Genomic DNA, 17,804 nt, shown 5'->3' on the forward strand with positions numbered 1-17,804 from the left:
TTTTGGCAGGGAACTGGGTTGAGGTCCGAAATCATTGAACGCTCATTTTATCACCCTGTGCTCATGCCCAGAATGATGCTTCCGAATGATATTTTGCTGGAGTTTTGCATCCATATGTGGCAATTACGGGTTTAATAACTTGGCCATTCCCTTGTCCAACCTCTTCTCTCTGCTGCTTCCAGATCTGATGCCCCTTGTAATGCTTCTTTCCTGTGTGGTACTACTGTGTGCCTTTCTGAGCAAACTGCTATCAAGAATTGGTTCTGCTTCCTCTTCAGGCCCATATATTTTATCTCTACATCTTAAACCACTAAGCTGTGGTTCTCCTGTATGAAAGTGCACAGAATATCTTCTCGGGACGTCCTTGTGGGAAGGGCATAGGCATGTCATTGCACATTGAAGATCTTGTTGCCTAGGGGACAATTCGTACAGTTATTGGCATTAAGCCAGTCATCATTGCATGTTGCTACGGTTGTTATATCAGCCACCGGGCGCCATCTGGAAGCTTTGTTTATAAACTTTTTGTTTTTTTGGCTATTACACATTTCCTGAAGCATGAATGAGACTGTCAAGTTCTACTGCATGGTCCCTTAACTGTGTAGGTCCAATGAGTGACTGCTTTTCAGAATATTTATTGTTCGGAGGGTGCAGAAGAGATAAATGTTTATATTATTGGCCCTTCTGTAATGCACAGTCCATATATGTCCCTGAATCTCCTTTTCTCATGTGTGCAATGCCACCCTTGTTCCTGTAGATTGGTCAGGAGAAGATGGAGGATCCATTTATTTTTGCCTCTGTTCGTATACTGAGTGCGTGGCTGGCTGAAGAGACGTCCTCTCTGAAGCAGGAAATCTGCGAACTGCTGCCTTTCCTCATTGACTATGTTAAGACCCTTTTCCATCGAGAGAGAGATTGCAGGGACCTTCCCCAGCAGGTGGCAGAGCTAGCATTGTGCAGCAGCTCATGGGGTGCGCTGTGGCCTGGTGATGCCCTAAGGTGCGTATTTTATTCTTGCTTTTTTAATTTTCACACCACCTCCTATTGATGAGACTCCACGCCATCTATGCCTCCCATACTTCTGTCCTCCCCTTTTTGTCTTCTTGTTCGTCCCCAGCTCCTCATCCTTCCCTTAGTTTGTCTCTTGCCTCACCTTATTGACTGTGCTGGACCCTTAATGCTTATCTCTGCCCCCCAAACTGCTCTTATCCCATCATTGAACCCGCCCCTCTTCTCCATTGGCTGGCTTCCTAAACGGAGGCCAGCATTTGGACGAGAGGGGAGTCTGTCCGTTCAAGCCCCGTCTTTTTGGGATTGAGGGGTGTGTTTTTTCGTTTCTTTCTGTTTTCTTTCTCTCCTCTTCCCATTGGCTGGAATTTTACATTCCAGCCAATGGGAAGAGGAGAGAACGAAAACCACACCCCTCGATCCCGAAAATGACGCTGCCTTTCTCCGAGGTATTTCTGCATCACCTTGGAGAAAGATGGTGTCCTCTGTTCCCTGCTTGTTTTTGGTTCCCGTACTTCCATTCTCCTCCCTCCAGTTTCCTTTCCCGCGCCGCCTCCTGGCTGCGCCGGGCTGTCCGCACATCAGAAGCCAAGAGGCATGAAATGCAAATAATAAGAGGGAAGCAGATGGATTGTGCCGCGCCGCCTGATGCTCAATGAATTTTCAAAGGTGCTGCCTCGTGAGGCAGGGTTGGGGCGCGGCAGGAAGATTGTAAGGTATGGGGGTGGTGGGCTCCGAGCAGGCGGCGGCAGGGGTCTGAAATAAACACGTTATCCCTGCAATTTTTTTCGGCTGTGTTCTCGCCGCGTTCGCTCTTGCCAATATTTGTTCACTCTTAGCTGCGCACCCGCTCTTTGGCGCACACTCTCTCTCCGCTCTCCCTGTCTGCCTTGCGCACACGTCTCCCCGGTCATTTCGCAGCCGCTCCAGTGGAAATAATAAGATAGATACCACAAGGTTATTGGCATAGAAATAGCACGGAGCCCCAGGCAGCCCGGAGAGAAGGACACAGAGATCATTTGGCTACAAATTTAATGGGAACTTCTGCTGAGGTAGATTTTTTTTTTTATGTACATTCTCAATCTCCACCCCTTCCCAGCTCCCCCGGCCCTTCACCCCGCCCCTTACCCCACACCATGAATGACTCTACAGTGAGTGATTTAAATGACTGATAAAAAGTCCCGGGAAACCGGAAACCATCTTCAAAAGGCACGATTAGTATGAGTGCTTGTATAAAGTGATGTAAGAAACTATACTATTGAACCAAAACGAAATACTGATGTAAAGTGGGTAAAAAATCAGTTTTTATATTGCTATAAATGTATTTTCAATAAGAAAATATCTGACGCGATTACCTATAACAAGGTACCATTTATGTACCTCGGTAATGCATTTTAGAAGAAACGTACATGGGAACCCTATATCCTTTGCTTACAAGAGGCTACCTTGCTAGACTTTTGATCTGCCGCCCCATGACAATTGTAATGTTAAGAGAGTGATGAGGACTGGCGAGCCTTTCCCCGTCTCTAGGTCCCTCTAACGACCATCTTAAACTGGCATCTGTCTCTTTATATGTACGCGCTTCGTGGAGAAATAAGAAAACAACACGCGAAGTGACAAAAAGTATTTATGAGCTAAAAGAAATCTAAACGCAATTTATTCATAATACCTGTTGACAATAGTAAATAAAAAACTACAACATAGTAGGTTCTTTTTAGCGCGCTTAGTTTATTTTGAGTGTGTTCACTGTACCTACTTTTTTAAATTCGTAAATTTATCAAAATGTAACTATTAAAACATCATTCCTAGTGATCTGCTGCTATATTAAATCCCACAGTAATACAACTTCTGAAGTTCAGTGCCAATGAAGTTGGCGTGACGTTTAAAGCTCTTTTGTTACCTGTTTTCCATCTCGCACCTTAAGTTGTTAGTAGGTTTATGGCGATGACGTCATATAAAAGGAGCTGCCATTGAAGGCTTCAGGACTGATCAAAAGAGACAATAGCTCTAGGTCGCATTTGAGCTGCCTTTTGTACAGGAAGTGCACATACCAGTCCTGTGTTGGTAAATTGTTCGGCGGGGCAGGGAACACTAGCCGTGCTTACTTGCAAAGTAATTGGTGAGATAAGAGATAGGCAAATGCTTCCCTTATGACTGTGGTTCGGCCAATGCTACCGCACGCCAGATTCTGGTTATTAAGAGAAAGATAAACCCCGAGGCCTGCTCTCTTCTTCCTGTTAACGTCACGCTCTTACTATATGCAGGGCTAGACTGGCTCTTCCAATTTCTAGTGGTGCCAGTGAGCCATTTTATTGTTTCTTCTTTTTTTTTATATAACCCTCTTGCTGCCTCAGTGCACTTATTTTAAGATACTGTATTATAGGTTGCTTAGCAATGCTTCGTAGTTTGGTTCTGGGAGCCTCCAGTTCTCAGCCTGTTGTCCGACAGGTCAGTGTAACAAGTGGGCCTCTAGCCATGAAGAGCATTAATCCCTTTTAAATGTGGCCTAGAAACACCGTGATGTAGCAAGGGTGAAACTGGCCCCAATGCAACTACGAGAGTAGCCTCAAAATAAAATAATCACTCTTTGAACCATATCCAAAATAATACCTCCTCCACCTGATCCCAGCAAACCCGGCACTCATTCTGAGGATTGCCATCTTTCTTTTCTTATTTGCCACATTTCAGTTCTTCTTTCTGCCTTTTTCCCAGCTATCTTTTCATTAATCTATTCAGCCATCCATCCACCCTTTCTTCTATATCCTGTCAACCTTTTTTTTTTTTTCTTGTCTCATTCCTTTCAACCATCTTCCCCACTCTCTATCCTCTGTTCCCTGGTTGTGATCGTTTTTAATTGCCTCTGTTCCCTGGTTGTGATCATTTTTAATTGCCTCTGTTCCCTGGTTGTGATTGTTTTTCTTGCCTCTGTTCCCTGGTTGTGATTGTTTTTCTTGCCTCTGTTCCCTGGTTGTGCTAGCTTTTCTTGCCTCTGTTCCCTGGTTGTGATTGTTTTTAACTGCCTCTGTTCCCTGGTTGTGCCCCTTTTTAATTGCCTCTGTTCCCTGGTTGTGATCGTTTTTAATTGCCACTGTTCCCTGGTTGTGCCCGTATTTCTTGCCTCTGTTCCCTGGTTGTGATCTTTTTTTCTTGCCTCTCTTCCCTGGTTGTGATCGTTTTTTCTTGCCTCTCTTCCCTGGTTGTGATCGTTTTTTCTTGCCTCTCTTCCCTGGTTGTGATTGCTTTTCTTGCCTCTGGTCCCTGGGACGTTACTGGGCAGAGGTGGGCGTGTGGTGAGGGGCAGTGGGTGCACAGGGCATGGACGCCAGCGCACCGCCTGACCTGTGTCTCTGTGGCTGTGTGTGTGGCTCTGTGTGTGTGTGTGTGTGTGTGGCTCTGTGTGTGTGTCTCTGTGTGTGTGTGTGTGTGTGTGTGTGTGTGGCTCTCTGTGTGTGTGTGTGGGGGGGTCTCTCTCTGTGTGTGGCTCTGTCTGTGTGTGTGTGGCACTGTCTGTGTGTGTGTGTGGTTCTGTGTGTGTGGCTCTGTGTGTGTGGCTCTGTGTGTGTTTGTGGCTGTGTGTGTGTGGCTCTGTGTGTGTGTGTGGCTCTGCCTGTGTGTGTGGCTCTGCCTTTGTGTGGCTCTGTGTGTGTGAGGGTGGCTCTGTGTGGGTGGCTCTGTGTGAGGGTGGCTCTGTGTGTGTGTGTGTGTAGGTGGCTCTGTGTGTGTGGCTCTGTGTTGGTGGCTCTGTGTGTGTGTGTGTGTGTGTGTGGCTCTGTGTGTGTGTGTGGCTCTGTGTGGGTGGCTCTGTGTGTGTGTGTGTGGGTGGTTTTGTGTGTGTGGCTCTGTGTGTGGGTGCAAATGCAATAGGTCTCGCATTTGCGAGAGATTAAGCTATTGGCATTGTAAATGACAATGCCTTTTATTTATGTTTTTGTTTTTAAACATTTACAATGCTAATAGCTTAGCCCCTTCGCTGCGGGGGTAATTCCCCCGCTGTGCTGGGGGGGAGGGGGGCGCGCACAGCGCTCCCATGCTCATGACGAGCTGAGCTTGTCATGAGCTACAGTGCTCCTGTGCTCATGACGAGTTCAGCTCGTCACAGGTGCATTGGTTCCTGTGGAATGCGCAGCACAGCAGGGGAATTCTCCTCGCACCTGAGCGTTCCATGGCCCATGACGAGCACCGGAGCACCGTGCCTCATGACGAGCTCAGCTCGTCAGGAGCATGGGAAATGTTAAACTCTTGCAAAAATGAGACCTATTGCATTGCAAATGCTTGTTTAAAGGACGCCCCAGACACTACTTCCCCAACCTACCAACCTTCAGCTATAGGACAAAACTGCAAGCTTATCTTAACAAGTCCATACCTGAATACATCGTGCTTCGAAGAGCAGCACATGCGCTGCTCAGGAACGACCTTAAAAGTCTCTGTTTTAATAGCATTATACAATATGGTCGGGTATACAGGGAAGAGCCGATTCTGCAGCTAGGATGGCTAGAATGTTCAGGCAGTGTTGGATAGTTGTCAGGGGCTATTCATTCGTTGCCTTTTAGAGGATAAAGAACATTCTTTTCTGCTCCTAAAAAATGTAATAGGTGTCAGTTATAAAGGGCTTTTATGTTAAGCGCTACACATGGAACATTGTTTAATGTAATGGATACCTAGACCTAGTATTAAGTGGTCCTTTTTTTCAGTGACTTTGTGTGCATGCGTGTGTATGTATGTGTGCGTGTGTGTTTGTGTTTGGGTTTGTTTGTGTGTGTTTGTATGTATGTATGTGTGCGTGTGTGTTTGTGTGTGGGTGTGTTTGTATGTGTGTGTATTTATTTATGTATTTGTGTGTGTGTGTGTGTGTGTGTTTTTCTCAGCAGATTTTAGGTTCACATCTCTGCTGGGCAGCCTCTGCCTTTCATCCTTTGGTGTCATTGTCCCTCTGACACGTCATTGGTTTTACACGAGGAGGGACTTGCTCTTGGCGTTTCCTTAAACCCTGCTATGATGCATGAATGAGACTAGCCAGCAACGGAGAGGATTCTTTAACGTTCTGTCCTGTGCAATGGGTGATGTAGAGGAGCTGGTCAGTGGACATTTCAGCATGCACAAAATGTTAACTAATATGCACTCTTACACCTGACCTTCTCTCGAAAACTGCGACATATGTGTTTTAGTGTAAGGTTTTTTGACGCCAGGGTAGAACATGAAAAACGGGGGCCCTGCAAGTCATTTTAGGACAGTACATCACGCTGCATGGATATGATCCGCTGGTGCAGTGCATACATCACGTTACACAGCTATACACCACTGCTTGAGGCACTGCATCCATCTGCAGCTATGCCATACTGCTTCGTTACACTGTATCACACTGCATAGCTATAGGACACTTCTGAACTACACTGCACCATAATGTACAGATGTACAACGGCGTTTCAGCGGCACTGCATCAGAGTGCACAGATAAACAGTACTGCTTCGTTGCACTGCATCACACTGCATAGACATGAAACGCCTCTGCACTACACTGCATCATGTCGCACAGATACACAGCCCTACAGTACATCACACCATTGTTTCGGTTACCCTGCACCACACGGCGGGGATCATTAACCCGCACCCACGGCACGGCATCACACACTGCACAGTTATGACATTCTGCATCACACTGCACTTCAGTTACACTGCAACAGTTGGACGCTAAGACCACAGTGTTGGGGGCCAGGCCAGCCTACACCCCCACACCTCTCGGGGACCACCGTGACTATATCTGATTCTAACAACTCTCTGTGAACTGTTCACACCTTGAGCAAGATTACCTCACTTTTAACATCTAATACGGTTTAAAGCTTGGCGCTTTGTTTGGCGCTATATAAAACGTGCAAGTATAGAAGAGTGAGCATAGAGAGTGCAATGAAGTTGCAAACACCGCATGAAGCGCCCTGCGTGACCCCCTCGTCCCTTCACTCACCTGCAGACACCCGCCAGTGGTGGGACCGCGCTCGTGTTTTGGGTTGGGGGTGGAGGCGGTCGCAGCGCTCCTGACACTCTCCATCTTTGGAAGAATGCAGGGCAGCGGCGAAGGTGTGAGATCACTGCCGTGTGTCACGGAGACTCGCGGGCTGTGAGGGGCTGTGCTTTTGGAGGCTGCAAAAGTTGGGGGGAGTAAAACCGTGGCCGGCCCTCCCTCTGTAGAGGGGAGGGGCGGTGCCTTCATGGGGTGGAGAGAGACTGGACAGTTCAGAGACAGGTTACCCAAACAGGGCCTGGTTTGAAGCACAATTCCTATGAGAGGCGAGTGAGGAATGTATATATATATATATTTAAATATATTCACAATGTAGAGGAGGGAGTGGCTTTCTGCCAGCATTTAACCCCTACTTTGGTGCGTGCGCCCAGACTTGGCAGAAATCGAACTCGCAGCAGTGAAGCCATTTGACCAGGATCACACGGCGCGGCCACACAGATGCCTGGATTTCAGTGTAGGTTTATTTTGCCACTGGGCATTTTTTGCCTCCACATGAAAGGCTCTGCGACCCCTCGATGGCATACACGCAGCGTGAGGCTGCAGTTTTCCCGAAAAGCACCCATAGGGGCCTGTGGTCACAAAATGCCAGTGGGTGGTTTGGCGAGAGAGGGTGGACGGGTGCATTAGACAACATTTTCTAGAGGAAAGGCGGTGAGCAGATTGAATAACCTGCCTTTATAAGCGCGGGAGGCCCAGGCGGTAAACGGGCCCAAACAGGCCTGGGACGGAAATAATGGATGTCTGGTGTAATGAAGGAGGCAGGGCAAAGCCGGGTACCGCGCGCGGGCCATGAGCCACGTGAGCAGGGGTGAGGTGAATGGATACACGGGATCTGTCAGTCAAATGTTGAGTCTCTCCTACACCACATACCCCATAAGGATGACCCCCCCCAGATACTATTCATGACGTGCACCGCCCTCACACACCACACACACATGAAGTAGCAGAGCTCAGACGTCTGTATATAGGTCACAGCGGGTGGTGGATTTAAGCCTGCGTGTGAAAAGGACACATGTTATAGTTCCGCTCACTTCAAGCGAAAACTTCCCAGTATTAATGGCTTTCCGCTGTTAGACGAGGCGCTGGGCTGCGTGTGTGTGTGTGTGTGTGCGGGGGAGTGTGGGAGCAGGGCGCAGTGCGGTAGACGCTGAAACATGTTGCAGGCAGAGGCGCTGTCATGGGAAGTTCTCATCGATAAACTCGGCTACGTGAACATTCCCACCATAGAGGCCTGGCCAGATGCTCGGCACAGAACCGCTGCTAGTGATTATAGCCGACAAGAAAGCCCAGCGGGTTAATGTGCCTGGCGCAGAGACGCCCGGTGCGTGTGTCGTGTTTTATCGAATGTCAGCAAGACAGCTCCGTGGATTAATGTGCCTGCCATGGAGATGTGTGCGTACGCATCCGGGTCCAGTTCCACTAAAACAGCTCAGAGGGTTGGCGTGCCTTGTTTAGAGATCCGTGTGCAACAGGCACGTCAGCTCAGTGGGTTAACATGCCAACAAGGCTACGTGGTCCCGATTACACCTCATGCCTTTCGATCCTACCCCAGGTGAGGCTGGGGGGCATCGGTACCTGAAGGTGGGTGGCGAGGCCAGCTGCATCCCCAGGAAGGGCGAGGATCCGGAGCGCGGAGAGGAGCCATTCCCTGGATCCGCCATAGCGCCGAGACGGGGGGGAGGGGGCGGTCCGGGGCGGGGCCAGTGGGGCGGACATTACATTTATGAAAGTGAAGATACAAATAATCGGTGGGCAAATTCCCAAAAAGAAATGCTCTCAGATCGCATTTTCCTTTGAGATCAATCGTATCATTTATTGTGCGTTTGCCACACAGAAGAAGTGCTCACCCAAACAAGCTCAGTATCCGGCCTGGGAGGAGTGGGAGGGCGGGGGCTGCCTGCGCATGCGCAACATTTCAAAGTTTCGTTTTGAGGTCGGAGCGCGAGCCCGGCCCCGGAGCGACAGCGAAGTGCCGTACCTGAAGTCCCGGGACCCAGGAGGGGGCCCGGGTGAAGACCAGCGGGGAGACTGCGGAACCCCCAAGCCTAAGGGGAGAGCCCCGCATCTTGCAGGCATGGCAGAGCAGCTCGAGTGCTCTGCGAGGCTCCCGAGAAGCCCGAAGCCGGTTAGGTAAGAGAAAGGAGGGGAGAGGGGGTTGCCTGTCTGGGTGCCTGCGTGTGCGTGTCTGTGTGTGTGTGTGTGTGTAAGTAAGTGTAAGTGCGTGTGCGCGCGTGTGTGTGTCTGTGTGCATGCATGCGCGTTAGGCTGACTTGCTGGGAGTATGGGAGGGAAGTGCACGGCGCGGCGCGGGACGGAACGTGCGCGTTCGCGCACACAAATCCGGCTTTCAAGCTCGTAACACCCTCTTGTCCTTCCTTCCCCCGGGACAGGCAACTATAAGTCTCCAGCCTGGACGCATCCTTCGGATGCTAATTCCAGGCGAGACCTAAAAAGGGATTAGCATTCAGAGTCTGGCACCCTTTCGTTCTTCCTCTTTCCATTACTCCTTTCTCTGCATTCTTGTGCTTTTTTCTACTCTTCCCTTCTTTCTTTCTTTTCTTTTCTTTCTCTCTTCCCATTCTCTTTACTGTCTGCCACCAATTCACAAATCGAAAGTCGAAACACTCACCCACGCTCACTCAGTCACTGTTTATACAAAGCGCAATGTTTAAATATGAAGGTTGCGCCCAGGGCTCGAGTAGGGGTACCACGCGGGTGGACAGCGTCCCCCCACTTATTTTACCGGGGGGGGGGACACCGTCCCCCCCAGCCAAACAGCTGGACTTCACTCCTTGGCCTCTCTGGGACGAGGAGCTCGGCACCTTTCGTGACGACACTTCATGTTGCGACGTCACTTCCGGTGACAGCGTCCCCCCCACCCCCCACTTCTTCTTTTTTTTTTTTTTTTTTTTTTTTTAGGACTTGTGCCCTGGTTGCACCTCAGGAGGGGGCTTTGGAAAGGAGTATCCATCCTTTCGGCCTCGGCTGTCCATGCACGTGGGGGCTCAGGCCTGCCACCGCACTTGCAAGAACGAGAGACATTTCTCTGCTGTAAACCTCATTTCGGAGCAGACAAACCGAGGATTAAAAATTTGTTTTTGACAAAGATAGAGCCGCCCCGGTGTTCGCGGAGATTCGGCGCCCCGGTTGCATTTCTTTTCACCTAGAGCACCTGGCAGCTTCAGATAAAGCGCGGCTCTGCTGGCGGCGTCGCAGCACGGGCTCGGCTCCGTCCCACACACTGCTAAAAATAAGGCGAAAAGGCTTTTCATTCTGCACCTCCACTGGGCTTCCTGGAGGAATCCGGGGACAGGAATCCAGCCGACCGGCAAGAAGGCTGCACAGAAGCGGCCACAATGCAGGCTTGAAGACATTTTTAAAGGGGACGCAGGCACTGGGTTGTATAACGCTTCACGCCACCATTTAGCCTGCTTCTAAGTGCTTCCCATTTTAGCACACACAGGGGCGGAGGGAATTAGGAGGATTTGTCCAGGATCAGATAGAGTGCTTTAGTGTCGAGCCAGGACTAGAATCCCGATAACACATGAATGATCGTTTTCCCTTCTGCTCTTAATAGTCACATTTCCGGGCTGGGAGGAGTGGGAGGGCGGGGGCTGCCTGCGCATGCGCAACATTTCAAAGTTTCGTTTTGAGGTCGGAGCACGAGCCCGGCCCTGGAGCGACAGCGAAGTGCCGTACCTGAAGTCCCGGGACCCAGGAGGGGGCCCGGGTGAAGACCAGCGGGGAGACTGCGGAACCCCCAAGCCTAAGGGAAGAGCCCCGCATCTTGCAGGCATGGCAGAGCAGCTAGAGTGCTCTGCGAGGCTCCCGAGAAGCCCGAAGCCCGGTTAGGTAAGAGAAAGGAGGGGAGAGGGGGTTGCCTGTCTGGGTGCCTGTGTGTGTGTGTCTGTGTGTGTGTGTGTTTGTGTGTGTGTGTGTGTGTGTGTGTGTGTAAGTAAGTGTAACTGCGTGTGCGCGCGTGTGTGTGTCTGTGTGCATGCATGCGCATTAGGCTGACTTGCTGGGAGTATGGGAGGTAAGTGCACGGCGCGGCGCGGGACGGAACGTGCGCGTTCGCGCACACAAATCCGGCTTTCAAGCTCGTAACACCCTCTTGTCCTTCCTTCCCCCGAGACCGGCAACTATAAGTCTCCAGCCTGGACGCATCCTACGGATGCTAATTTCAGGCGAGACCTAAAAATAATGTCATGAGCAATGGCAATAGCTCTAACTTTAACAATGCCAAAACCATTGCATTGTAAATGCTTGTTTCTACAGTGTTCACTTGAAACACAACTTTGTCTTCACATCTTCCCTATACGACTGTTCTAGTCCAACCAAGCCAATCCTGCCTTTTCTTCTCTGGCCCTAACGCCTGCTTCCCTTGCCTCTCAATGATCATGATTTGTTGCCTAGGATCTTCTAGCGATGCCTTCCACACCATATTTCGTCTTTTTCTCTATCTTGGCTTATGACCCTTTTAACCCAGCTTCCTCTGTACGCTGCCTTACACTCATTGCCGTCTTTCAGTTGGTGCATAATTGTGACGGCGTCTGAAGTATTCTTTCTTGTCCATAAGGTTCTTATACCCAGAAAAGATCCACACAACAGAGGCTGAGGTCTAAGAAAAGAAAACTCTGTGTTCTCAGAGGTCTGGTCCTGGGTAATTTATTGCAGGGTTAACTCGGCTTCAAAAAAAGTTCTACTGCCCGAGATGAAAAATTGAAAATTAATTCAGGTTTTACATTTGGCCAAAACCTGGTTTATGAGACGTGTTGATAAATTATGTGAAATAGTTGTTGAAAATCTCCACAGGGGGGATTTGTTTTTAATTTAATTTGTGTCCTTGGCATTTCCAGGCAGTGATTTTTCCAGCGTTCTTTACAAACATGAATAATAAAAAAACATGCTGTTTAGTTGTAAATCATTGTGAGCTGTTTCTGCAAACAATTGGTTGTGAGAATGTTTAATTTGAGCCAGGTTTTACGGACAATGCATTCAAATTTAAAGGCAGAATCCGTTAGAATCTTGTAATTGTCCTAGGAGCACATTGATTTGTATACAGGATTGTTGGGTCTCCTGTAGGCATGCCAAAATGTATCTGAATTGCAACTGTTTTCTTTTTTTTACTTGACCAAACCTGATTTTTTTGAGGTGGAGTCAGGAAGTGCGGAGGAGGGGGTTCATGCTTGTCTTCTCAGTTACTTTATTGATATGAAATAGGTAGTGCACCGTTCCTAAGATTTCTTTGTATAGCTGCTACACATTAACTAAGATAGAGATGGGCTCCACAGTACCAACAAGCATTTGCAATGCAATAGGTCTTGCTTTAAGAAAGTTTGAGCTATTGGTATTGTAAATGACAAATTTTTAATTAATGTTTTGTTTTTGAAAATAGCGAAATTAATAGCTTTGTCATTTACAATGCCAATAGTTATATCTTTCGCAAATGTGACACCTATAGCATTTGTAATGCAATATGTGTATCGATATTACAAATAACAATGGCTTTTATTTTTTTCCAATAATTAATACTTAAATAAAAGTTATTGTAATTTATAATGGCAATAGCTTAAAGTTTTGTAAATAACTTTTGTGAAGATTATGTTCAGTGTATTTTATTGTGACGTTAATCCAAGAACAGAAGTGAAATATTAACATCTTTTTGTTACATTTGTAATAAAGCTTAAAACATTGAGAGAACAGATTTGAACCAGGTGTTGTTGAATGGTTGCACAGATTGATGCTTTGGTGGCGCTGAGTGATGTTGTGATGGCGAAGGAGTGATGCTGTGGTAGCGCATAGTGATGTTGTGGTGCCCCTGAGAGATGCTGTGGTGGTGCGGAGTGATGCGCTATGCTATGTTTTGTTTTGCTATCCTATGTTTTGTTTTGTTATGCTATGCTATGCTATGCTATGTTTTGCTATCCTATGCTTTGATATGCTATCCTATGCTTTGATATGCTATCCTATGCTTTGATATGCTATGCTATGCTGTGTGTTGTTATGCTATGCTATGTTTTGTTATGCTATGCTATGTTTTGTTATGCTATGCTATGTTGTGTTTTGTTATGCTTTGTTGTGTTTTGTTATGCTATGGTTTGCTATGCTTTGCAATGCTATGTTTTGTTATGTATGCTGTATTTTGTTATAGCAAAACACAACAAAACAGAGCATAGCATAACAAAACACAGCATACATAACAAAACATAGCATTGCAAAGCATAGCAAAACATAGCATAACAAAACACAACAAAGCATAGCATAACAAAGCATAGCATAACAAAGCATAGAATAACATAACAAAACATAGCAAAACACAACAAAACAGAGCATAGCATGTTTTGTTATGCTATGTTTTGTTATGCTATGCTATGTTTTGTTATGCTATGTTTTGTTATGCTATGTTTTGTTATGCTATGTTTTGTTATGCTATGTTTTGTTATGCTATGTTTTGTTATTCTATGCTTTGTTTTATGTTCTGCTTTGTTTTATGTTGTTATGCTATGTTTTTTATGCTATGTGATTAGTTATGCTATGTTTTGTTCTGTTATGCTATGTTTTGTTCTGTTATGCTATGTTTTGTTCTGTTATGCTATGTTTTGTTATGCTATGTTTTGTTTTGCTATCCCAATGCTTTGTTATGTTATGCTATGTTTAGTTTTGCTATCCTATGCTTTGTTTTGTTATGCTATGCTATGTTTTGGTGTGTTTTGTATGCTATGTTTTGTTGTTTTGCTATGCTTTGTTATGCTATCCTATGTTTTGTTGTGTTTTATTATGCTATACTTTGTTTTGCTAAGCTATGTTTTGTTATGCTATGTTTTGTTATGCTAAGCTTTGTTTTGTTATGCTAGGTTTTGCTATGCTATGCTATGTTTTGTTATGCTATATTTTGTGTACAATTATGCTATGCTTTGTTTTGCTATGTTTTGTTATGCTATGCTATGTTTTGTTGTGTTTTGCTATGCTTTGATATGCTTCGCTGTGCTTTGTTATGCTATGTTTTGGTGTGTTTTTTATGCTATGCTTTGTTTTGCTATGTTTTGTTATGCTAAGCTTTGTTTTGTTATGCTATGCTATATTTTGTGTACAATTATGCTATGCTTTATTTTGCTATGCTATGCTTTGTTATGCTATGCTATATTTTGTGTTTTATTATGCTATGCTTTGTTTTGCTATGCTATGTTTTGCTATGCTATGTTTTGTTGTGTTTTGCTGTTTTGTTATGCTATGTGTTGTGTTTTGTTATGCTATGTTTTGTTATGCTATGCTATGTCTTGTTTTGCTATCCTATGCTTTGTTTTGTTATGCTATGCTATGTTTTGTTGTGTTTTGTTATGTTATGCTGTTTTGTTATGCTATGTTTTGTTGTTATGTTATGCTATGTTTTGTTTTGTTGTGTTTTATTATGCTATGCTTTGTTTTGTTATGCTAAGCTTTGTTATGCTAAGCTTTGTTATGCTAAGCTTTGTTATGCTAAGCTTTGTTATGCTAGGCTTTGTTATGCTAGGCTTTGTTATGCTAGGCTTTGTTATGCTAGGCTTTGTTATGCTAGGCTTTGTTATGCTAGGCTTTGTTATGCTAGGCTTTGTTATGCTAGGCTTTGTTGTGCTAGGCTTTGTTGTGCTAGGCTTTGTTGTGCTATGCTTTGTTATGCTATGCTATGTTGTTTTGTTATGCTATGCTTTGTCGTGTTTTGTTATGCTGTTTTGCAATGCTTTGCAATGCTATATTTTGTTATGTATGCTGTTTTGTTATGCTATGCTATATTTTATTGTGTTTTGCTATGTTTTGTTTTGCTATGCTATGTTTTGTTTTGCTATGCTATGTTTTGTTATGCTATGCTATGTTTTGTTGTGTTTTGCTATGTTTTGTTATGCTATGTGTTGTTTTGTTATGCTATGTCTTGTTTTGCTATCCTATGCTTTGTTTTGTTATGCTATCCTATGCTTTGTTTTGCTATGCTATGTTTTGTTGTGTTTTATTATGCTATGTTTTGCTATGCTATGCTTTTGTTATGCTATGCTTTTGTTATGCTAGGCTTTGTTATGCTAGGCTTTGTTATGCTATGCTGTGTTTTGTTATGCTATGTTTTGCTATGCTTTGCAATGCTATGTTTTGTTATGTATGCTATGTTTTGTTGTGTTATGCTATGTTTTGTTGGGTTATGCTATGTTTTGTTTTGCTATGTTTTATGTTATGCTTTGTTTTATGTTGTTATGCTATGTTTTGTTATGCTATGTTTTGTGCTATGTGTTGTGTTTTGTTCTGCTATGTGTTGTGTTTTGTTCTGCTATGTGTTGTGTTTTGTTATGCTATGTTTTGTTTTGCTATCCCAATGCTTTGTTTTGCTATGTTATGCTATGTTTAGTTTTGCTATCCTATGCTTTGTTTTGTTGTGTTTTGTTATGCTATCTTTTGTTGTGTTTTGCTATGCTGTTTTGTTGTTTTACTATGCTTTGTTATGCTATCCTATGTTTTGTTGTGTTTTATGCTATGCTTTGTTTTGCTATGCTATGTTTTGTTATGCTAAGCTTTGTTTTGTTATGCTATGCTATGTTTTGTTATGCTATGCTTTGTTTTGTTATGCTATGCTATGTTTTGTTATGCTATGCTATGTTTTGTTATGCTAGGTTTTGTTATGCTATGCTAGGTTTTGTTATGCTATGCTATATTTTGTGTACTATTATTCTATGCTTTGTTTTGCTATGGTATGTTTTGTGTTTTATTATGCTATGCTTTGTTTTGCTATGCTATGCTTTATGTTTTATTAAGCTATGCTATGTTTTGTTGTGTTTTGCTATGTTTTGTTATGCTGTGTGTTGGGTTTCGTTATGCTACGTTTTGTTATGTTATGCTATGTTTTGTTTTGCTATCCTATGCTTTGTTTTGTTATGCTATGTTTAGTTTTGCTATCCTATGCTTTGTTTTGTTATGCTATGTTTTGTTGTGTTTTGTTATGTTATGCTGTTTTGTTCTGCTATGTTTTGTTGTGTTATGTTTTAGTATGCTGTTTTGTTGTGTTTTATTATGCTGTTTTGTTGTGTTTTATTATGCTATGCTTTGTTATGCTATGCTATGCTTCGTTATGCTATGTTTTGTTGTGCTATGCTAAGCTTTGTTTTGTTATGCTATGTTGTGTTTTGTTATGCTATGCTATGTTGTGTTTTGTTATACTATGTTTTCCTATGCTTTGCAATGCTATGTTTTATGTATGCTGTGTTTTGTTATGCTATGTTTTGTTATGCTATGCTTTGTTTTATTTTTTGCTTTGTTTTATGTTGTTATGCTGTTTTGTTATGCTATGTTTTGTGCTATGTGTTGTTGTGTTTTGTTCTGCTATGTTTTGTTCTGCTATGTGATGTTTTGTTATGCTATGTTTTGTTATGCTATGCTATGTTTTGTTATGCTATGTTTTGTTATGCTATGTTTTGTTATGCTATGTTTTGTTTTGCTATGTTTTGTTTTGCTATCCTATGCTTTGTTTTGTTATCCTATGCTTTGTTTTGTTATGTTATGCTATGTTTTGTTTTGCTATGCTATGCTTTGTTTGTTTTGTTATGCTATGCTATGTTTAGTTTTGCTATCCTATGCTTTGTTTTGTTATGCTATGCTTTGTTTTGTTGTGTTTTGTTATGCTATGTTTTGGTGTGTTTTTGTGCTATGCTTTGTTTTGTTATGCTATGCTTTGTTGTGTTTTGTTATGCTATGTTTTGTTATACTTTGCAATGCTATGTTGTGTTTTGTTATGCTATGTTTTTCTATGCTAAGCTTTGTTTTGTTATGCTATGTTGTGTTTTGTTATGCTATGTTTTGCTATGCTTTGCAATGCTATGTTTTATTATGTATGCTATGTTTTGTTGTGTTTTGCTATGCTATGCTATGTTTTGTTGTGTTTTGCTATGTTTTGTTATGCTATCCTTTGTTTTATGTTATGTCATGCTATGTTTTGTTCTGCTATGTTTTGCTGTTATGTTATGCTATGCTATGTTTTGTTTTACTATGCTATGTTTTGTTGTGTTTTATGCTATGCTATGTTTTGTTATGCTATGCTTTGTTATGCTATGTTTTGTTATGCTATGCTAAGCTTAGTTTTCTTATGCTATGTTGTGTTTTCTTATGCAATGTTGTGTTTTCTTATGCTATGTTGTGTTTTGTTATGCTATGCTATGTTTTGTTATGCTATGTTTTGCTATGCTTTGCAATGCTATGTTTTGTTATGTATGCTGTTTTGTGTTAAGCTATGCTATGTTTTGTTGTGTTTTGTTATGCTATGTTTTGTTATGCTATGCTTTATGTTATGCTATGTTTTGTTCTGCTATGTTTTGCTGTTATGTTATGCTATGCTATGTTTTGTTTTACTATGCTATGTTTTGTTGTGTTTTATGCTATGCTGTGTTTTGTTATGCTATGTTTTGTTATGCTATGCTTTGTTATGCTATGTTTTGTTATGCTATGCTAAGCTTAGTTTTCTTATGCTATGTTGTGTTTTCTTATGCTATGTTGTGTTTTCTTATGCTATGTTGTGTTTTGTTATGCTATGCTATGTTTTGTTGTTTTGTTATGCTATGTTTTGCTATGCTTTGCAATGCTATGTTTTGTTATGTATGCTGTTTTGTGTTAAGCTATGCTATGTTTTGTAGTGTTTTGCTGTTTTGTTATGCTATGTTTTGTTATGCTATGCTTTATGTTAAGCTATGTTTTGTTCTGCTATGTGTTGTGTTTTGTTATGCTATGTTTTGCTATCCTATGCTTTGTTTGTTATGTTATGCTATGCTTAG

At 43.6% G+C, this 17,804-nt stretch overlaps 1 protein-coding gene across 1 annotated transcript in view; it reads left to right on the forward strand.

Annotated features, from left to right (window-relative positions):
* The window catches only part of NCDN (neurochondrin), a 109,138-nt gene that overhangs the window by 34,333 nt on the left and 57,001 nt on the right, over positions 1-17,804 (forward strand). Inside the window, exon 4 of the mRNA XM_078681146.1 lies at positions 755-996. Within this exon, the coding sequence (XP_078537272.1) occupies positions 755-996 (242 nt within the window). The remainder of the gene's footprint in view (positions 1-754; positions 997-17,804) is intronic.

Source organism: Lissotriton helveticus, chromosome 3_1 (assembly GCF_964261635.1).
Source record: "Lissotriton helveticus chromosome 3_1, aLisHel1.1, whole genome shotgun sequence".
NCBI classification, from domain to species: Eukaryota; Metazoa; Chordata; class Amphibia; order Caudata; family Salamandridae; genus Lissotriton; species Lissotriton helveticus.